Source organism: Salvelinus namaycush, chromosome 25 (assembly GCF_016432855.1).
Source record: "Salvelinus namaycush isolate Seneca chromosome 25, SaNama_1.0, whole genome shotgun sequence".
NCBI classification, from domain to species: domain Eukaryota; kingdom Metazoa; phylum Chordata; class Actinopteri; order Salmoniformes; family Salmonidae; genus Salvelinus; species Salvelinus namaycush.
The window spans coordinates 29,441,190-29,464,663 of record NC_052331.1 but is presented as its reverse complement, the minus strand read 5'-3'; the positions used below and the strand labels follow the sequence as shown (position 1 = coordinate 29,464,663).

Sequence of the window (23,474 nt, the reverse complement as noted above, 5' to 3'; positions counted from 1 at the left end):
CGTGCATAGACAGTAGGGGTGCTGCGTGCATAGACAGTAGGGGGGCTGCCTGCATAGACAGTAGGGGGGCTGCGTGCATAGACAGTAGGGGGGCTGCCTGCATAGACAGTAGGGGGGCTGCCTGCATAGACAGTAGGGGGGCTGCGTGCATAGACAGTAGGGGGGCTGCGTGCATAGACAGTAGGGGGGCTGCGTGCATAGACAGTAGGAGGGCTGCCTGCATAGACAGTAGGGGGGCTGCGTGCATAGACAGTAGGGGGGCTGCGTGCATAGACAGTAGGAGGGCTGCGTGCATAGACAGTAGGAGGGCTGCGTGCATAGACAGTAGGAGGGCTGCGTGCATAGACAGTAGGAGGGCTGCGTGCATAGACAGTAGGAGGGCTGCGTGCATAGACAGTAGGGGGGCTGCCTGCATAGACAGTAGGGGGGCTGCCTGCATAGACAGTAGGGGGGCTGCGTGCATAGACAGTAGGAGGGCTGCGTGCATAGACAGTAGGAGGGCTGCGTGCATAGACAGTAGGGGGGCTGCGTGCATAGACAGTAGGGGGGCTGCCTGCATAGACAGTAGGGGGGCTGCGTGCATAGACAGTAGGGGGGCTGCCTGCATAGACAGTAGGGGGGCTGCCTGCATAGACAGTAGGGGGGCTGCGTGCATAGACAGTAGGAGGGCTGCGTGCATAGACAGTAGGGGGGCTGCCTGCATAGACAGTAGGGGGGCTGCGTGCATAGACAGTAGGGGGGCTGCCTGCATAGACAGTAGGGGGGCTGCCTGCATAGACAGTAGGAGGGCTGCGTGCATAGACAGTAGGGGGGCTGCGTGCATAGACAGTAGGGGGGCTGCGTGCATAGACAGTAGGGGGGCTGCCTGCATAGACAGTAGGGGGGCTGCCTGCATAGACAGTAGGAGAGCTGCGTGCATAGACAGTAGGGGGGCTGCGTGCATAGACAGTAGGAGGGCTGCGTGCATAGACAGTAGGGGGGCTGCGTGCATAGACAGTAGGGGGGCTGCCTGCATAGACAGTAGGAGGGCTACGTGCATAGACAGTAGGGGGGCTGCGTGCATAGACAGTAGGGGGGCTGCGTGCATAGACAGTAGGGGGGCTGCCTGCATAGACAGTAGGAGGGCTGCGTGCATAGACAGTAGGGGGGCTGCGTGCATAGACAGTAGGGGGGCTGCCTGCATAGACAGTAGGGGGGCTGCGTGCATAGACAGTAGGGGGGCTGCCTGCATAGACAGTAGGGGGGCTGCCTGCATAGACAGTAGGGGGGCTGCGTGCATAGACAGTAGGGGGGCTGCCTGCATAGACAGTAGGGGGGCTGCCTGCATAGACAGTAGGAGGGCTGCGTGCATAGACAGTAGGGGGGCTGCGTGCATAGACAGTAGGGGGGCTGCGTGCATAGACAGTAGGGGGGCTGCCTGCATAGACAGTAGGGGGGCTGCCTGCATAGACAGTAGGAGGGCTGCGTGCATAGACAGTAGGGGGGCTGCGTGCATAGACAGTAGGAGGGCTGCGTGCATAGACAGTAGGAGGGCTGCGTGCATAGACAGTAGGGGGGCTGCGTGCATAGACAGTAGGGGGGCTGCCTGCATAGACAGTAGGAGGGCTGCGTGCATAGACAGTAGGGGGGCTGCGTGCATAGACAGTAGGGGGGCTGCGTGCATAGACAGTAGGGGGGCTGCCTGCATAGACAGTAGGAGGGCTGCGTGCATAGACAGTAGGGGGGCTGCGTGCATAGACAGTAGGGGGGCTGCCTGCATAGACAGTAGGGGGGCTGCCTGCATAGACAGTAGGAGGGCTGCCTGCATAGACAGTAGGGGGGCTGCCTGCATAGACAGTAAGAGGGCTGCGTGCATAGACAGTAGGGGGGCTGCGTGCATAGACAGTAGGGGGGCTGCCTGCATAGACAGTAAGAGGGCTGCGTGCATAGACAGTAGGAGGGCTGCGTGCATAGACAGTAGGGGGGCTGTCTGCATAGACAGTAGGGGGGCTGCGTGCATAGACAGTAGGAGGGCTGCCTGCATAGACAGTAGGAGGGCTGCGTGCATAGACAGTAGGGGGGCTGCCTGCATAGACAGTAGGGGGGCTGCGTGCATAGACAGTAGGGGGGCTGCCTGCATAGACAGTAGGAGGGCTGCGTGCATAGACAGTAGGGGGGCTGCCTGCATAGACAGTAGGGGGGCTGCCTGCATAGACAGTAGGGGGGCTGCGTGCATAGACAGTAGGGGGGATGCGTGCATAGACAGTAGGAGGGCTGCCTGCATAGACAGTAGGGGGGATGCGTGCATAGACAGTAGGGGGGCTGCCTGCATAGACAGTAGGGGGGATGCGTGCATAGACAGTAGGAGGGCTGCCTGCATAGACAGTAGGGGGGATGCGTGCATAGACAGTAGGGGGGCTGCCTGCATAGACAGTAGGGGGGATGCGTGCATAGACAGTAGGAGGGCTGCCTGCATAGACAGTAGGGGGGATGCGTGCATAGACAGTAGGGGGGCTGCGTGCATAGACAGTAAGAGGGCTGCGTGCATAGACAGTAGGGGGGCTGCCTGCATAGACAGTAGGGGGGATGCGTGCATAGACAGTAGGGGGGCTGCGTGCATAGACAGTAAGAGGGCTGCCTGCATAGACAGTAGGGGGGATGCGTGCATAGACAGTAGGGGGGCTGCGTGCATAGACAGTAAGAGGGCTGCGTGCATAGACAGTAGGGGGGCTGCCTGCATAGACAGTAGGGGGGATGCGTGCATAGACAGTAGGGGGGCTGCGTGCATAGACAGTAAGAGGGCTGCGTGCATAGACAGTAGGGGGGCTGCGTGCATAGACAGTAGGAGGGCTGCGTGCATAGACAGTAGGGGGGCTGCGTGCATAGACAGTAGTGGGGCTGCGTGCATAGACAGTAGGGGTCTGCCTGCATAGACAGTAGTGGGGCTGCGTGCATAGACAGTAGGGGTCTGCCTGCATAGACAGTAGGAGGGCTGCCTGCATAGACAGTAGTGGGGCTGCGTGCATAGACAGTAGTGGGGCTGCGTGCATAGACAGTAGGGGTGGCTGCGTGCATAGACAGTAGGGGTGGCTGCCTGCATAGACAGTAGGGGGGCTGCCTGCATAGACAGTAGTGGGGCTGCGTGCATAGACAGTAGGGGGGCTGCCTGCATAGACAGTAGGGGGGCTGCCTGCATAGACAGTAGGGGGGCTGCCTGCATAGACAGTAGGGGGGCTGCCTGCATAGACAGTAGGAGGGCTGCCTGCATAGACAGTAGGAGGGCTGCCTGCATAGACAGTAGGAGGGCTGCCTGCATAGACAGTAGGAGGGCTGCCTGCATAGACAGTAGGAGGGCTGCCTGCATAGACAGTAGGAGGGCTGCCTGCATAGACAGTAGGAGGGCTGCCTGCATAGACAGTAGGAGGGCTGCCTGCATAGACAGTAGGAGGGCTGCCTGCATAGACAGTAGGAGGGCTGCGTGCATAGACTGTAAGGGGGCTGCGTGCATAGACAGTAGGAGGGCTGCGTGCATAGACAGTAGGAGGGCTGCCTGCATAGACAGTAGGGGGGCTGCCTGCATAGACAGTAGGGGGGCTGCCTGCATAGACAGTAGGGGGGCTGCGTGCATAGACAGTAGGAGGGCTGCCTGCATAGACAGTAGGAGGGCTGCCTGCATAGACAGTAGGAGGGCTGCGTGCATAGACAGTAGGAGGGCTGCCTGCATAGACAGTAGGAGGGCTGCCTGCATAGACAGTAGGGGGGCTGCCTGCATAGACAGTAGGGGGGCTGCCTGCATAGACAGTAGGGGGGCTGCCTGCATAGACAGTAGGGGGGCTGCCTGCATAGACAGTAGGAGGGCTGCGTGCATAGACAGTAGGAGGGCTGCCTGCATAGACAGTAGGAGGGCTGCCTGCATAGACAGTAGGAGGGCTGCCTGCATAGACAGTAGGAGGGCTGCGTGCATAGACAGTAGGGGGGCTGCGTGCATAGACAGTAGGGGGGCTGCGTGCATAGACAGTAGGAGGGCTGCCTGCATAGACAGTAGGAGGGCTGCGTGCATAGACAGTAGGAGGGCTGCGTGCATAGACAGTAGGGGGGCTGCGTGCATAGACAGTAGGAGGGCTGCGTGCATAGACAGTAGGAGGGCTGCCTGCATAGACAGTAGGAGGGCTGCCTGCATAGACAGTAGGAGGGCTGCGTGCATAGACAGTAGGAGGGCTGCGTGCATAGACAGTAGGAGGGCTGCCTGCATAGACAGTAGGGGGGCTGCCTGCATAGACAGTAGGAGGGCTGCGTGCATAGACAGTAGGAGGGCTGCGTGCATAGACAGTAGGAGGGCTGCGTGCATAGACAGTAGGAGGGCTGCCTGCATAGACAGTAGGGGGGCTGCCTGCATAGACAGTAGGGGGGCTGCGTGCATAGACAGTAGGGGGGCTGCCTGCATAGACAGTAGGAGGGCTGCCTGCATAGACAGTAGGGGGGCTGCCTGCATAGACAGTAGGGGGGCTGCCTGCATAGACAGTAGGGGGGCTGCCTGCATAGACAGTAGGGGGGCTGCCTGCATAGACAGTAGGAGGGCTGCCTGCATAGACAGTAGGAGGGCTGCCTGCATAGACAGTAGGAGGGCTGCCTGCATAGACAGTAGGAGGGCTGCCTGCATAGACAGTAGGAGGGCTGCCTGCATAGACAGTAGGAGGGCTGCCTGCATAGACAGTAGGAGGGCTGCCTGCATAGACAGTAGGAGGGCTGCCTGCATAGACAGTAGGAGGGCTGCCTGCATAGACAGTAGGAGGGCTGCCTGCATAGACAGTAGGAGGGCTGCGTGCATAGACTGTAAGGGGGCTGCGTGCATAGACAGTAGGAGGGCTGCGTGCATAGACAGTAGGAGGGCTGCCTGCATAGACAGTAGGGGGGCTGCCTGCATAGACAGTAGGGGGGCTGCCTGCATAGACAGTAGGGGGGCTGCGTGCATAGACAGTAGGAGGGCTGCCTGCATAGACAGTAGGAGGGCTGCCTGCATAGACAGTAGGAGGGCTGCGTGCATAGACAGTAGGAGGGCTGCGTGCATAGACAGTAGGAGGGCTGCCTGCATAGACAGTAGGAGGGCTGCCTGCATAGACAGTAGGGGGGCTGCCTGCATAGACAGTAGGGGGGCTGCCTGCATAGACAGTAGGGGGGCTGCCTGCATAGACAGTAGGGGGGCTGCGTGCATAGACAGTAGGAGGGCTGCCTGCATAGACAGTAGGAGGGCTGCCTGCATAGACAGTAGGAGGGCTGCCTGCATAGACAGTAGGAGGGCTGCCTGCATAGACAGTAGGAGGGCTGCCTGCATAGACAGTAGGAGGGCTGCGTGCATAGACAGTAGGAGGGCTGCGTGCATAGACAGTAGGAGGGCTGCCTGCATAGACAGTAGGAGGGCTGCGTGCATAGACAGTAGGAGGGCTGCGTGCATAGACAGTAGGAGGGCTGCGTGCATAGACAGTAGGGTGGCTGCGTGCATAGACAGTAGGAGGGCTGCCTGCATAGACAGTAGGAGGGCTGCGTGCATAGACAGTAGGAGGGCTGCGTGCATAGACAGTAGGAGGGCTGCGTGCATAGACAGTAGGAGGGCTGCCTGCATAGACAGTAGGGGGGCTGCCTGCATAGACAGTAGGAGGGCTGCGTGCATAGACAGTAGGAGGGCTGCGTGCATAGACAGTAGGAGGGCTGCGTGCATAGACAGTAGGAGGGCTGCATGCATAGACAGTAGGAGGGCTGCCTGCATAGACAGTAGGGGGGCTGCCTGCATAGACAGTAGGGGGGCTGCCTGCATAGACAGTAGGAGGGCTGTGTGCATAGACAGTAGGAGGGCTGCGTGCATAGACAGTAGGGGGGCTGCCTGCATAGACAGTAGGGGGGCTGCCTGCATAGACAGTAGGAGGGCTGCCTGCATAGACAGTAGGAGGGCTGCCTGCATAGACAGTAGGAGGGCTGCGTGCATAGACTGAGACAGACGCAAATCAGACAGGTATCTTGTGCACCATGCAACAACAAAAAAAGATTGCGACTACTCGACTTAATAAATCTCGGTCGACCAACAGCCTATCGGCCAAACAATCGTCCAGTCAACTAAGTGGAGTCAGCCCTAAAATGAACAGTAGTGTTATATTTTACCAGAGGATGCTGGTGGGAGGAGCTGTAGGAGGATGGGCTCGGACTCATTGTAATGGCTGGAATGTAATAATGGGAATTGAGTCAAACATGTGGATTCCATATGTTTGCTGTGTTTGTTACTGTTTTTATTCCATTCCTAATGAGCCCATCCTCATATAGCTCCTCCTATCAGCCTCCTCTGGTTTTTGCAGTGACTGTGAGACTCTGAGTATTTCCTCAGAGAGACCCTGTAGTCTTGGCCAGTGGCAGCTTATAGGACAGGAAGCACATTTCCAGTGTAACCCTCTGGGCTTAAGTGTGTGTCCAACCTGATTTTCTTGCAATGACAGGCTTAGAAGTAAATGTGTCAGACCTAGTAGTAAATGGAAACCCACTACCATCCTGTCTTGTTCTTACCACTCATTTAGAGATTTTAAAGATCTTTGGGTAGTTAAGTTAAATAGATTCTCAGCTCAATGACTAGTAGTTTGTCATCTCACTTTTGAGAATAATCATAAACTGCAGTCAAGCATTTAGCAATTGTTTGTTTATTTTATCTGGATTAGTGTTGCACCATCAACGCATCAAAGGACACATTCAAGGTGAAGGACTATAGTCTAGACAAGATAATTACATGGTGCTCATCAGTAGTCTGTGACTCATAAGACACAGTGGTTGATCACTCTGTCTCTTCACTTCCTCACCTCTGACCTTTGTTGATGTCCTCATCAATCTCCCTCTTTCTGCCCCTCCTTTCTCTCTGTCTCTCTCCCGCCTTTGTCTCTCTCTTTCTCTCGCTGTCTCTACCCCCGTTCTTTCTCTCTCTCTCTCGCTCTCTCTCGCTTTCTCTATTTCTCCCCCTCCCTCTCCAGGTGTGTACGCTTTTGGCCTTTTCTCCACTGACATATTTGTGAACGCGGGCCAAGTGGTGACGGGGAACCTGTCCCCCCACTTCCTGACGGTGTGTAAGCCCAACTACACGGCCCTGGGCTGCGTGCAGACCGCCCGCTTCGTCAACCAACAGGGGGCGTGCACGGGCAACGAGGATGACATCATGCACGCCCGCAAATCCTTCCCCTCCAAAGAGGCGGCGCTCAGTGTCTATGCCGCACTCTACACAGCGGTAAATCAGGGATGCAATTTGGAGAAGTCACCGTTTTTGTTTGTTTGTTATTAGGGATGATGTATGATGGTATTATTACACCACAGTTTGCTATTATACAGTACATAGTGTGAAGTGGGGGATGTCATGCTAACTATACGTTTCTCACCCTGCAGACTACGCCAAATGTACTACTAAAGACAGTTTGTAGCCAATCTACACCGGCTCTCAATCTACACTGAGCACCGCATCCAGGACCTATATAATAGGCGGTGTCAGAGGAAAGCCTATAAAATTGTCAGACACCAGTCACCCAAGTTATAGACTGTTTTCTCTGCTACCGCACGGCAAGCGGTACTGGAGCGCCAAGTCTAGGAACAAAAGGCTCCTCAACAGCTTCTAACCCCAAGCCCAAGTCTAATGACTGCTGAACAATTCATAAAAATCACCACCGGACAATTTACATTAGCCTCGTTATTGTTATTCTTATTGTGTTACTATTTAATTTGATTTGTTTAAAGGGGCTATTATACATAGTTAATTTATATTGGTGGTCCTACTTCAGTAGCTTGATGTTGACTCTGCTGGTACCTCTTTAACATTTGAGAATAGAAAATATTCCCTGATTTGACCAAAGCGAGCTCATTGCTATGAAATTCTGAATGGATTTCAGAATGTTAATGTTTGCCTATTAATTTGATGTTTATGAGACTGAGAAGTTCCATTGGAAAGATGTTTGACTTGACTACTTTTTGAACAGCTAAATTATGTTTATTTAAAGGGAGATCTGAGTAGACCGTTGTGCAATATCTCTGTGGTGACTACCTGTTTAGTTCAGATTTAGAACCTAATTGTATACAGTTGTTATTTAGAAAGATAGGCCCATGGCTTTTCACCCCGGGCCTACATTGTACTGCTGCTATGATATTGAATGAAAGGTTGGATGTAGGCTGAGTAGAATGCTCTGCTTGGATTCTGCTCTGCTCAGAATGCCCTGTTGATGTTTTGAGGGGTTGCTGCTGTTGTTGATGTCACTGGTATTGAGCGCTTTGATCAAATTAGTTCTTATTGAAGAGCTTCCTCTCTGAAGACGGTGGGAGAAGGGTGCTGCAAAATCAGCAGCATCACCACCCGGTCCTCTTCTGTGCTCCCTCATTTCCAAATTCAGCTCTAAGTGGCGAGTTCTCTAAGATTTGGATGTTTCTAAGGAGGAAAAGAGTTCTCTCCTAGAAATGGATTGTATGTGAAGTCTGAGGGTAGAGGCTAGACACAGCAGTTTGGTGGGCATGCTTTTCAGAAACGATAACAGTTAATGATAATGGAACCTTGGAGGTTAGTGGAAAATGGTCTGATCTGTGTGGCTCAGTTGGTAAGAGTATGGCAATGGTGGTACTAGCAGACTAACATCAAGATTTCGTTTTTTCCCTCCGCAGGAATCACAGCCACACACATAGCAAAAATGTATGCCCTCACTGTACTGTAAGTTTCTTGGGAAGTGCCATATTTAATTAGTCTCAGTTGGATAGACATGTTACTGTAGTGTTGCCACAATATACAGTGCATTCGGAAAGTATTCATACCCCTTGACTTTTTCCACATTTTGTTACGTTACAACTTTATCAAATCTATACACAGTACCCCATAATGACAAAGCGAAAACAGGTTTTTTAAATAAAATAAAAATACCTTATTTATAGGGATGCACGATATATCGGTGAACATATCGGAATCTGACGATATTAGCTAAAATGCCAACATCGGGATCGGCCCGATGTCTAGTTTAAAGCCTATGTGCAAAACCGATATACCTATATAACGTAGGTACATGACGTAATGACGCCACATAAAATGTTGCGCCACACGTGCAACACAGCACTCCTAACCTAGCCCACAATGTTTGCTGTGTGGATCGAGTAGTCAACAAGTCGAGCAGTCATTTGAAGGAGTACGAAAATTTCAGCGAGACAACTCAATGGCGAAATCCATTAACGCCAAGATAATGGAATTCCTTGCCCTTGACAATCAACCATTCTCTGTCGTGATGTTGTGATGTTGATGTTGGCTTTCGCGACTGGTCGAGCACCGGTACACACGCTATTTTTCAGATGTTGCCTTACCGGAGTTACACAGTAATAGTTAGCTTCACGACATACTATGGAATGCCATTTGGGTCTTTGCGTGTCAAAAAATATACACGTCAAATAACACTATTTGACAATAACACTATTTGACACGTTAAATACGTTTTTAATTTGACATGTAAAATAACACAGTTCTATTATAGAATGTTGTGTGTTCTGAATTTGCACGTGGAAGCCACCCCTATCAGTAGCACTGTCAAAGCTGTACAAACTAGCAAACACTGGCCACGAATGATGTGTTTACAATACCGCGTTAGTAATTAAGCATTATTTGTTTGACGCAACTTCTGGGGTAGCTAGCTAGCTTTAGCTTGGTACCTAGCTAGCACCAATACAACCAGCCTGAAAACAATAACCAGTAGAAACTGCAGTCATGTTCATTATTCTAGCAATGATTTAGGAAGTATTAGCTAGGTAGCCACTTGTTGTTCGCCTATTGAAATAGAACTTCAGTTCATGAAAATAAATAGCTAGCCGGCTACTTAACCCTGTTGCCCAAAGCTAATGTTGTAAGCAGCCAGCTAGCTTCATCTGGCTAGTGATGCTCGACCGGACCGTCTTATGTGTTGTGAAGCTAGCCACACTAAGGATTAGGCACAATAGTGGAATTTGCAGTTTGCCTTCAAAATGAAAGTACCTCATTGAAAGTGATGCAGAAGGTTACAATTTGTGGATTCATGCCATATTTAGACTAGATAATTTCAAACAAGGTTAGAATGTGAAGCAGTGAAATGGGGTATCAGTCTATTCTGTGATACGCACATAACACGACTGTGAAGAGTTACGCAAATATTAGCGTTGTAGCTCTTATCACGGGACTGTGAAATCACCTCCCCAGTCAGCCTATGGTGTGTATTGACATTCATATTGCACTGTACAGCTTTACGTAAGGATTTGGGATCAATGAAATGGCATATCAGTCTACTCAATACCCAAGCTATTTTTTCCCAACGTCCTCCACAGTTATCAGACTCCAAAACATCCATGCAGAGTCCCACAATAAGAGCTACGACGAGCAATCGGGGGAGAAGTGTCTTGGTCAGGGAGGTCACGTCGTAGCTCTTATTGTGGGACTCTGAAACAACTGTGAATTGAGCCACATTTATTGTCAACCTATGTGTATTGAACACTATTCCAAAGGAAAAACAATACTGCATGGATGTTTTGGAGTCTGATAACTCTGTGGAGGACGTTGGGAAAAAATAGCTTGGGTATTGAGTAGACTGATATCCCATGTTCTCTGGGTGTCACCGTGTAGACTGATATCCCATGTCATTGATCCACAATCCATACGTAAGGCTGTACAGTGAAATAAGTATGCCCCCAATGCAATTCTAAAGTCTAATACATCCAGTGTGATTTCAACAGATTTTTGTCAAATTAACAAATTATCGTCTTGTTGATTTTATATAACAACATTCCAACCTCGTTTAGTGTGATCTATTCAATTATGGCATAATTCTACTATTTGTATTAATTTGCATCACTGTCAATTACATACCTTTATTTTGAAGGCTAACGGCAAAGTCCACTATTGTGGCTAATCCTTATTGTGGCTAGCTTCACATAGATGGGTCCGACCACCATTAATCAAATAAGAACTGTCTTCTAAATTAGGGTTATTTTAGATGATGACACCTAGCTATTTAGTTAGCTAGCTAACTATAGCTACTGAAACAGATTATGTCGTTTTGCTATGTTTTTGGGGAAGAACATTGTTTTCATCCATGACCAGCACTGTTTGTGCGCTAGACGACTTTACCAGCATCATAGCATACGTATCGATGAATCGTTGTGACATATGAAATACGAGTGATAGTGTAATCAATGTGTAAAAACTACGTAAAAAATGTATGAACGCGTTAAATTATTATGTGACGTGCAGTCATATTCAGGTCCTGATTTATCAACAAGCTTATTTGACACGTCAAATAGTGTAATTTCACACGTATCTTTTTGACACACAAAGACCCAAACGGCATTCCATAGAAATCCTGGTTGAGAATGAAATGACTGAACAAATGAACAACGAAACAGCACAGTAAGTGAAAGAAATAGGTTTTGATTATGTTTTATTGGTAATGGGGACATATGTAAATGCCAACAAAATAACCTTTTGGTCAGTGTGGTGTGTGCAACCTTTATTTATCTAGACAAGTCAGTTAAGAACAAATTCTTATTTACAATGACGGCCTACCCCGGCCAAACCCAGACGACGGTGGGCCAATTGTGCGCCACCCTATGGGACTCCCAATCACGGCCGGATGTGATACAGCCTGGATTGGAACCAGGGACTGTAGTGACGCCTCTTGCACTGAAATGCAGTGCCTTAGACCGCTGCGTCCATGTGTGTGTGTTAACTATTTAACTACTAGAATGCTTAAAAGGCCGCTAAAATGTTAAATATCGGTTATCTGTATCTGTATTTTTCGCAAGGAAAATATCGGATATCGGTATCGGCCAAAAATGTCATATCGGTGCATCACTGCTTATTTACATAGGTATTCAGACCCTTTGCTATGAGACTCGAAATTGAGCTGAGGTGCATCCTGTTTCCTCTGATCATCCTTGCGGTGTTTCTACAACTTGATTGAAGCCCACCTGTGGTAAATTTAATTGATTGGACATAATTTGGAAAGGCACACCCCTGTTTATTTAAGGTCCCACAGTTGACAGTGCACGTCAGATGAAAAACCAATCCATGAGGTTGAAGGAATTGTCTGTAGAGCTCCGAGACAGGATTATTTCGAGGCACAGATCTGGGGAAGGGTACCAAAACATTTCTGCAGCATTGAAGTTCCCCAAGAACACAGTGGCCTCCATCATTCTTAAATGGAAGAAGTTTGGAACCACCAAGACTCTTCCTAGAGCTGGCCGCCCGGCCAAACTGAGCAATCGGGGGAGAAGAGTCTTGGTCAGGGAGGTCACCAAGAATCCGATGGTCACTCTGACAGAGCTCCAGAGTTCCTCTGTGGAGATGGGAGAACCTTCGAGAAGGACAACCATCTCTGCAGCACTCGACCAAAGGCCTTTATGGTAGAGTGGCCAGACGGAAGCCACTCCTCAGTAAAAGGCACATGACAGCCCGGTTGAAGTTTGCTAAAAGGCGCCTAAACAATTCTCAGACCATGAGAAACAAGATTCTCTGGTCTGATGAAACCAAGATTGAACTGTTTGGCCTGAATGCCAAGCATCACGTCTGGAGAATACCAGGCACTCATCATCACCTGGCCAATACCATCCCTACGTTGAAGCATGGTGGTGGCAGCAACATGATGTGGGGAGGTTTTTCAGCGGCAGGGGTTGAGAGACTAGTCAGGATCTAGGGAAAGATGAATGGAGCAAAGTACAGAGAGATCCTTGATGAAAACCTGCTCCAGAGCCCTCAGGAATTCAGACTGGGGCAAAGGTTCACCTTCCAACAGGACAACGACCCTAAGCACACAGCAAAGAGTGGCTTTGGGACAAGTCTTTGAATTTCCTTGAGTGGCCCAGCCAGAGCCCGGACTTATAAATACTGTAGCTGCGCAGCTCCCCATCCAACTTGACAGAGCTTGAGAGGATATGCAAAGAAGAATGGGAGAAACTCCCCAAATACAGGTGTGCCAAGCTTGTAGTGCCATATCCAAGAAGACTCAAGGCTTTAATCGCTGCCAAAGGTGCTTCAACAAAGTACTGAGTAAAAGGTCTGAATACTTATGTAAATGTGATATTTCAGGGGTTTTTTAGTGATTAATTTGAGTTTTTTTTTTGCTTTATCATTATGGGGTATTGTGTGTAAGTTGATGGGGTCGAAAAAACAATTTCATCCATTTTAGAATAAGGCTGTAATGTAACCAAATGTGTAAAAATTCAAGGGGTCTGAATACTTTCCGAATGCACGTTTCTCTCAAAGAAATTGGACCTCTATTTAACATGGGGCTTCGGGGCGAATTAACTTTAACTCTACCATAGATGAGTGGCTGATGTGTCCAGAATAACATTGGAATGCCTAGAAGACAGTATTTCTATTCGCTTAATTATTTCCAATGTTATCGCTAGAGTAGTGCTGGTTGCTAAAGGAGCGAAGGACTGGAGGTGAGCTGGAAAGGCAGAAACAATGATGCAGCAAGTCGTTTCCAAATGTTACTGGAGCAAAAGTTTCCTCATCTCCAACTAAATTGAAACTGCAAAATCATTTAAAATGTTAACCTTTAGTGGCAGATTCAGCAACAGTACCTTTCTTTCAGCAAATGAACTACAGAGACAATGGGCTTGTTCGACATTGCAGCCGGCATTGCAGGCGAGTCGCAACTGACTGATCAACAAATCACCTTGCTTCGTTAATAACTACTCATTATTATTTGTAGGTCAGTCACAATTTATCCACAATGCATCACTGATTTGAGGATCTTGAACGCGACCAATTATCTTATAGTTGAAAATTATAAGCCCTCCCAAAAATGTGATGAACTCTTAATAATTCATGCTTATTGCAAATTATCCTTGAGCATCTCCCCCTTACACACTGTCGTGTCTTTGGCTATGCCGGATTAAGTGATATGACATGCTATTCTATAAAATCATTTCTCTGTAATTAATATTACCTGATTAAGCTAATCAGGTGAACATAATTAACTAAAGTCGGTGCACCACAAAATAATGTTTATAGAGCTGTTATCTTCCGAATAAACTCTTAAAGACCTAGAAATCTTTTACATCAATAGCAGTCAATATTTAATCGTCACTTTATTCAGTCTCATCTGAAAGTTGTAAATTCTTGGTTATCTTCACGAACCCTGGCTAACAAGTTGAATCAGCAATACAAAATTTGGTTTAATTATTTATTTACTAAATACCTAAATAATCACACAGAATGGATCATACATTGATTACAAATTATGTCATAAAGAAAACGTATCTGTTCCGTCCACCAGGTACAACGGCTGGTTACACAAAGAGAGGGGGTTGGGTTTGAGTGAAATAGCGGGAAGACTGAGTAACAAAGGGAGAAGCTATGCTACCGTAAATACAGAATCTTATGCATTCTAAATAACCGCCCATTTGAAAAAGGAGAATGCAATAAATATTTACTCTGAGCTGCGCTTCGGTAGATTGGTCGTCGATGAAAGGCCTGTTTGTCCTTAATGGATCTCTGGTCCTCTGAAGAATGTCTAGTGGTGAATTGGAGCGTGGTAGAATGGATTACTTGGTAGTACCGTCGTCGTGTGGTAGAACAGTTACTCTGTCCGTCCTCTCCTAGCCCACGTCTACAGTTGCTGCACTAACACGACGGCTAGGAGGTATCACTTCTTTAGTGAATAAGAGTTCAAAGTTCATACCAAGTTGCCATGCTATATGCTCATGCTATATTCTGGCTGGTATAGTCAAAATTCATCCTTCCGGCGTGTAGGTTGTCACCTTCATATTGAAATTCGATGCTAATTTCGTTAGGTTCTTGCTGAGGTTGGCTTAGTTCTGTAGGTGGTCTTTGTCCTTTCAACGTGGGGACCTCAAGTCCACACGTCCTTGGAACAGGAAGTTACATTTTCGTCAAGGGCTTATATAGGAAGGGAGAGAAGGGCGTGTTTCATAGTTTATAACCAATGTCTGTTCACATGGGCAGGACCACTGAGTTGAGCATAGTTCACTCATGAAAACCCAATTCTCTCATTTGGAAGCTAAAATTACATTTAAACTTTTCACAAATAGTTTCACATTTAAACATTTAAATTGCACAACAATTCCATGTGAATCTGATAACTATAATGTGTAGGCTTTCCAAGATACAGTTTGTCGTCCTATCATCAGGAATAACGTCTCAGACGCCAACTGATCTGGCATCATATTCATTTAGTACCAACGCATATTGTCAGCTGGTTGGATTGCCGAAATATGGTTCTGTTCCCATCTTTTGATGTCACCAGACTCTCTCTCAATGTTAACAAAGGGATTTTCAATAGTCACATCGGTAAAGTAGAGAGAGGAAAAAGGGGAAAGTTATTTATGGGGGTCATAAAACCTCCCCCACTCAGGCCAACGTCATGACAACACTTAACATACTATCAAACTGAGTACTGTTGTGTGTGTGTTTGTCTCCCTGCTGCAGATGTACATCACGTTAAAAGTGAAGGCCAAGGGGACCAAGCTGGCCAAGCCACTCCTATCTCTGGGACTTATGTGTCTGGCCTTCCTCACAGGAATCAACAGGGTAGTGGAGTACCGCAACCACTGGTGTGACGTCATCGCCGGGTTCATCATCGGAGGGGCAATAGCAGTCTTCATGGTGAGCGAACCAATGTCTTTATACTAGAGACTTCTGTTTAAAGAGACTTCTGTTTAAAGATAAAAGGATCAGTTCTGTGAATGTGTTTGTTAAATCCTGTTACATGCTCATTACATACTCATGTTTATTACATGCTTATAACATACTTATTACATGTTTATTACATGTGTATTACTGTTTATTACAAGTGTATTACTGTTTATTACATGTGTATTACTGCTTATTACATGTTTATTACTGCTTATTACATGTTTATTACATGCTTATTACACATTTGTTCCATGCTTATAACATACTTTTTTCCCTCACTGTAATAAGCATTTGATAATGATCAGTCTATAATTTTAATGGTAGGTTTATTTGAACAGTGAGAGACAGAATAACAACAAAAAAATCCAGAAAAACGCATGTCAAAAATGTTATAAATTTGATTTGCATTTTAAATTAGGGAAATAAACCTACCATTCAAATTATAGACTGATAATTTCTTTGTCAGTGGGAAAACGTACAAAATCAGCAGGGGATCAAATACTTTTTTCCCTCACTGTACATATTACGTTTTTTACACATACTCATCATGAGTATGTGCCCTCGACATTTTCAAATGTATATGCTTGTTGTTTTAACTCTGTACAAGTGTTTGTTTTGTATTTGCTACATAAATCATTTTATAAATCATTTTATGCAGTCTCACTGTCAGCTCTTCAATTTCTTTCATTTTAATCTAAAATATGATCACGCCGTCATTACTTTTTTCTGGTCCAAGTCAAGTCATCTACATACTGTATATTCATTTGCATGAAAAAGTGAAGAGTAATTCTGTTCTTGAACTTACATTGGTGAGGCAATAGAAAAGAAGGCTCTATGAATATTTTATATTAGATGAATTGGATCTTGTTATCTCCCCCTTTGACCGATAGACTTGTTTGGACCAGTGTTTTTCTCTGTGTGTTGTGAGGCCGTGTCAAATCCCTGTCCAAGTCTTTCAAAAGCCACAGACGGTGCAAAATCATTTCCCCATGCTGCCAACATCAAGGGAAAACTCATTTGGATAGATGATGGGGGCATCAGGTGTTTTCAATGTTGATATGTCGAACAACCACAACTACCAAACATCAGAGTACCGGTACATACCAGATGGATTTATGGAGTTTCATATTCAATCTGAAGAATCCAGAAGGGAACATAATGGAAAGATGTGCTTTATATTTTAGTCTTGATGAATTTATGAACTTTAATAGGTTCCCCAGGTATCACTGAGTCAGACAAGTATACGTGTGTATCTGCCTGGGGTGTATTCAATTTGAAACTAAATGAATATTACCATGTGCTTGCCTGTGTCCCTTCTCTCTCACCATCTCCTAGGTGGCACAGGTTACCCATGTTTCATATTGCCACAAGGCTCCTATTTTAGAGGAGAATGGCCAGGGATAACAACAAGATGTAGGATGAAGTTGCCCCTAAGCACTGATCTTGGCTATATTCATGAAAACAAAAATGAGCTTTTTGTTCTTCATTTAAGGTTAGGCATGAAGTTAGCATTGTGGTTAAGGTTATGGTTACAGTTAGGGTTATGTTAATAATCACATTTTAAGAAGAGAAATTATCGAAATAGTCAGGGTTTATGACTTTGTGGCTATGGTAGCTTGTGACGACCATCTGATCATGAATCTGCTACCGTGATCCTTATTTAACTATCTAGATGTTGATGGAAACCCTGCATATCCCTGGCAAAGGCTCAGTCCTGCGAGGGTTTTCTTCCTCGTATGGCTGGCTAATTGGGTCAGATGAATGCAGTGGGGCCATGTGGAGCTGTTTAGGACAGTTCAAGTGAGCTCCTGTATGAGTGGATTCCTGTGATATCTCTGCAATACAATGTTATTCTATGGTGTGTTTCTTAATAGATTGAGTATGAACAAGCGTTTCTCAGATTTCAGAGCACTATTCTGTGGAGAAATCTAGCTGAACTGGTTGTGGATTACAAATTGGGTGTGGATACATTAGCGCTAGGTTGTTGCTCATACTGTAGCTAACATGTTTGTCCTCAACAACTCCATATTACTACTAGCACATACTTATCTTCAAAGACTAGCAAATCATACATTTTTTCCAGCATAGATGGAGAGTTGTAGTGTAGTTTTTCCCTGGGTAGAAGAGAGGTGGAGGGTTGTGCTAGGTTCTGTCCCAAATGATAAACTACACTATGGGCCCTGGTCAGACGTAGTGCACAATGTAGAGCATAGGGTTCCATTCGGGACACTAACCTAGTATGGCCTAGTTAACTAGACTGAATGGGGAAAGGGGATACGTGGCTATGGACCAGCATGGGATTTCTGAGACCAAATCACAGGCTAGCAGACGCATATCACGCATTATCAGCAAGAAAGCACAGGTGTGAAAACTTGAAAAAATAATAATATGGTTTTCGGGACACGTATGAATAATTCCCATAAATGTTTTTGTGATTGAAAGTCAGACAGTTTTCCCTTGTAAAAATGTTTTGATCCCTCATTTATTTTCACCACTTCCAGCTACATCTGGTCTCCCATCTAGGGACTGACCAGGACCAACCCTGCTTAGTATCAGAGGTAAACCAGCAGTGGGATACAGGGTGCTATGCTGCTGGAATGAATGTGCCAAAACATGCAACTGGAAAAAAGACAGTGAAAGCAAAGCCCAGGGTAACATAACCAAAGATAGGGAAAATTGCAGGAAAGAGGGAGGTGTTTTATATAATCACATTATCAGAATTTTTTTTTTTAGCTCAAAACTTTTTAAATTTAACCTGCTCTAAAACAATATATTCTCTCCTGTTCCGCGAATGTTTCGTAAAATCGTTCCCTTGTCCCGCATTTGGGATTTTTAGATGTGGTCACCCAAATTCCACCAGTAAAAACATTGCAACTGCAACATGTTAACACCATCTTTTCAAGTGTGGAGAATAACATTATTTCAACTCCATATGTGAACTTGCAATTCCACATGTGAAAGTGAGATTTTCTTACATATGGAAATGCAAATTAGAGTTTCACTTTTACATCTGGAATTGCAAGTTGTAGCGGAAGAATCAGAATTATTTGGGTAACATAGATAATTAAGATGTCTTATCTGCATAATATGCTTATATGATATACTTGTTATTAGAATGTATCCCTTCGGACTCTGGTGTTGGCAGTTGCACTTCTTCCCTCAGCTGGGGCTCAGTCACTTGGGGCCCAGAGAGGGGAGAGGTCAGGCTTGTCTTTCACATGTCCCTGGTGCTATGCAGAATATCAGAAAGAGGACAGGAGGGAACATTGTCTTCATATGTGAATATATCTTTACCTATTCTTAAACCGTGAAGGGATGGCGTGATTAATGGGGAACCAATTACTTGTCTCCACAATGTCTGTACCAATGCCAGTCACTCCCTCCTTTGGCATTGGGGGATGTGTGTGGTAGTGTCTGGAACCATTGTATGTCATCTCTGATGTTACACTTGTCCTGGGATAGTGTATGACCTAGAGGCTCACTCCCCTCAGTGAGCTTGTCCAGGAGTGGGGTCAAGAAGAGATTTAACTTGAGATGGGAGTATCTGGAGTTGACAATTGATTTATGCCATTGGATGAGTTGGTGTTTTTGTGCTATGAAGTACCAGGAACTAGATCGGAACCTCGTCTTAGGGGCCAAACTGAACGATAATTTATAGTGAATGCTATCTGGCTACGGGATACTCCTTTCTCATTTAAAAAGTCTCACCTTGTGACCCGTTCCAAACATCTGTGGTTTGTTATGTAGACTAGGGGGTGGATCTTTGCTATTAAAGATCTCAGTAGCCTTTGTGTTGTGGCTCTCAATGAATCATCTGAGGGTGATTTGTCGACCAGCCATCGCTACTGCAAAGCTCTCACTAATAAAGATTCAGTTTAAGTATAACTCTGACTTGTGTGATACGTTTGTCTCTCCTCATTTGATATTCATACAGAAATTAATCACCACAAAGTTAACGTGTAAAAAACAATCAAGTGGAAGTTATTCACATGTGAAATTGTAAATGTGATTTTTACATGTGAGTGTTTTTCACATCTGTGGAGTTTTCTTAAATGTGAACCTGTGAATTTGATTTTCAAATGTGATTGAATTTCACATGTGAACTTGCAATTCCACATGTGAAAGTGAGATTTTCACTTGTGTAACTTCATATCCGATTTCACGTGACTGTTTTTAACATGTAAAACTGCTAATTTCATATCTGAGGTGAAAATGTTATTCTTCTCCCATATGAATAGGTGGCGTTAACATGTGAACTATAATTATGGTTTCACGTCTGAAATTTAAACTGAACAAATTAGCAAATTTGATGTGTTTATATGTAGAATGTGTTCTTTCTGGGTGTGTACACAACATACTGTATGTATCTCACATTACCGCACACATGTCTTTTACCTCTGATGTGCACTATATTTGTTCACTGGCTATATGCTTGTACCCTGCTTGTGTTAATCCACTCTCACATGCAATGTTCAGTCACGCCTGTGTCTGGAGAATTTAGTGCCGTGGTGTGAGATCGCAATTTGCGCACAAACGGTTATTACCACATTTGAAGTTTTATAACATGCCATATCTCAAGCTGAGGCAGGTGTTTATGCTGCATACTACAGCAACCTGCTGAGATAATGGAAGTGTGCTGAACACATACTGAAAATAACTACCGCGTATACAGTATTATTTATTTATTTGGGATGTAATTCAACAAATGACTGCGGGGCTCTTTGGCCTGTAATGGTAATGGAAGAGTCCCTTTAGAGGAGAAATGCAACTCAGAGAACAATATCATCTGTCTGAACATTGCCTTAGATAGTAGTCAAATACAAAAAGCTTGTTTGGGCTCTGGTAATGGATGGAACTCCTTGAGGACACACACATGCATGCATGCACACACACACTCAGGCGTGCATGCATTCAAACACACACACACACACACACACACACAGCTCTGATTGAATTCATATTTTTGGGCAAGTCATGCGAATCCTTTATCTTAGGAAAAAGGACTTATGTAACGCCACAGGGTCTCTATCTCCATATCCGCCTAACTTACTTACTAACTACAGATGTAGGAGCCAGTTTGCTACAGCAGGAAAATAATCCTTTAGCATGCCAGTAACAGGAAATGTGAATTAATGGACATTTTTGTAGGGGTTGATACATTTTTTGTAAGGGAAAATCAAGTCTGACATTTTAAAATGGAAATTAAAACATCAGAAGCCTTTTTAAACCTCATACTACACGTAAGATATGTTCTGCAACAGGGTGATCAAATTAAGATCCTATATCTGTACAGTATCTCTTTCCTTATCTCTTTGTCCTGTCTTTTCTTTTTCTTTCCTGCTCTCTCTCTCTGTCTCTCTCTCTGTCTCGGTCTCTCTATCTCTCTTTTGCGCTTTCCCTCGCTCTTCCTCACCCTCTCTCTCTCTCTCTCTCTCTTTTCCTTTGTCTCTGCCGTGGCTGTGAGTGTAGGTTCTAGGGGTGGTGCAGAACTTCAAAGGGAAGAGCCTGCTGAATGAGATCCCGCCGGAGGAGAGTGTGGTCAGCAGTATTCCTATGATGGGCCAGCCCAGGATCATGGACAACACAATGGAGAAGTACATAGCCTCACAGGTACTGGCAGACACATTTAACTGTAGTAGGCTAAGTACAACATACTGTGTTCCCGGCTCTGCTAGATACACTTTCCTAGTGTACTTTGCATTTTAGCCTCAGCCAATTCTCCTGTGCCCACCATACAGAAAGACACATCAAATGTATCCTATCCTCCATTCTCTGTATAGAAATATCAACATTTCCACCATTTCCGTGGTGTGAGGGTGTATGAAAATGGATAAAAAAATATACATATGTGTTTGGATTACAAAGTACTGTGTCTAACTTGAGAGTCCTATATATTGTGCAGGTACAATTCTTTTAAGCTCTTTCAATGTCTCAGGCAAGAGTCCACAATCCCGGTCCCTGAGGGAGATAGTGTCTGTCTAATGTCTATTTTCCTAAATAGTTTCAATACAGGTGATTAGCTACAGTATATACTGTACCACACACAGTGTTACTTTGGGATAAACCACACAGTGTTACTTTGGGATAAACCACACACGGTGTTACATTGGGATAAACCACACACGGTGTTACATTGGGATAAACCACACACGGTGTTACATTGGGATAAACCACACACGGTGTTACATTGGGATAAACCACACACAGTGCAAACAGATAAGGTAAGAAGAAAAACCTGTCTCTGTTACCTGTCTGTACAAAGTGTTTTGATAACTACAAAGCCATGCTGGTATAAACTGTGTGTGTGTGTGAGAGAAATTGGGCTAAGTTGCCCATTTGCGGTTTATTGATTTGAAGCTAGAGTAACCCTATAACTGACAGGAGATCACTGTTCAGACCATTGGAAGCTAGAATAACCCTATAACTGACAGATCACTGTTCAGACCATTGGAAGCTAGAATAACCCTATAACTGACAGGAGATCACTGTTCAGACCATTGGAAGCTAGAATAACCCTATAACTGACAGATCACTGTTCAGACCATTGGAAGCTAGAGTAACCCTATAACTGACAGGAGAGAAGAACACTACTGGAATACAGTGTTTGTCGATGGATGGGGATACATATTTCACAACATCAAGTTTTTGTCTAATGACATAATTCTGTTGTGTTTATTGTTTTCAGTTGAATTCATGTATCCCATATGCAACGATAGTTTCATCCGGGAAAAACTGTAATGCCCTTTAAAATACTAATTTTGCCCTTTCAATATTATTATTACTTTTTGTATTAGTAGTAAGACATGATATCCTTCATTACTAACAACTGGCTTGATTATGGGATGTTTATTAATGAACTCTGTTCAAATCTCTGAATGCTGTAGCAGGCAGCCAGGACGTCAGGCAGCCAGGCAGTCAGGCAGTCTGGGGAGCAGTGAGCTTGTCTCTAAAGGGTTTTCTAAAACATCCTAATGTGTCAGATGTATTTGGGTCACCTTCTGTCCTCTGTTTCCAGATGGCCTATGGCCATGGTGATGTTGAGTGTGGCAATGCATTCAGTGTGGAAATGCATTTAGATATATCCTCCTTGCCGCAACGCTACATTGTACACTGAGTGAAAGGGCTTTCCATTGGATGTTTGATTCCTATAGTACACCTAAAGTACATCTTGTCCCTCAAACCTAACCTACTACAAATTGGATCATTCTTGCCATTAAGGCTTTGTTCATCGTACGCATGCACGCACGCACACACACACACCTCTCCACATATCCGCCTCCTTATTCACTTCACACATCTCATGTTAGCGAGATGAGGGCATCCTCTTTTGCTTTGACGAATGGCCCAATGTAACTTCCCCTGGACTCATTGTGGATTCATATAGGTGGAGCACCTGGTCTCCACAAGGCACTTCATCAAGATTACCAAGGAGGTCAGCGACATGATTTCCCTGCAATGCATGGCCTAGCATTCCCTACCACTATAGGGCCTCCAAAGACTAAATCATTCATCTCCAGGAGCTTTGCTATATGCTTAGAGGCAAACCAGAAGCTGTACAGTGTGTTAGCTTCAACTTCATGCAGGCCCTGTGTGTGTGTCAGAGGGACCGGGAAGATTTTAATTTACTGGCCATTTGAGAAATTTAACAGACCCATATGCATTGGGTGCATGGTAATGCATCTTAACAGGAAAACACCATTCTTAACAGTGCACCTTATAGCGGTTCCATATGTGACAGAGATAAAAATGTCTGCTTGAAACTTAGAAAGAGGGGAAATCTAAAGATGCAACAACTACGATGGGTTGCTAATATGACTAGGATTGC

At 45.7% G+C, this 23,474-nt stretch overlaps 1 protein-coding gene across 1 annotated transcript in view; it reads left to right on the top strand.

Moving 5' to 3' along the window:
• The window catches only part of LOC120020713 (phospholipid phosphatase-related protein type 5-like), a 49,522-nt gene that overhangs the window by 21,629 nt on the left and 4,419 nt on the right, over positions 1 to 23,474 (top strand). Inside the window, exons 3-5 of the mRNA XM_038964434.1 lie at positions 6,984 to 7,234; positions 15,443 to 15,619; positions 21,119 to 21,259. Of these exons, the coding sequence (XP_038820362.1) occupies positions 6,984 to 7,234; positions 15,443 to 15,619; positions 21,119 to 21,259 (569 nt within the window). The remainder of the gene's footprint in view (positions 1 to 6,983; positions 7,235 to 15,442; positions 15,620 to 21,118; positions 21,260 to 23,474) is intronic.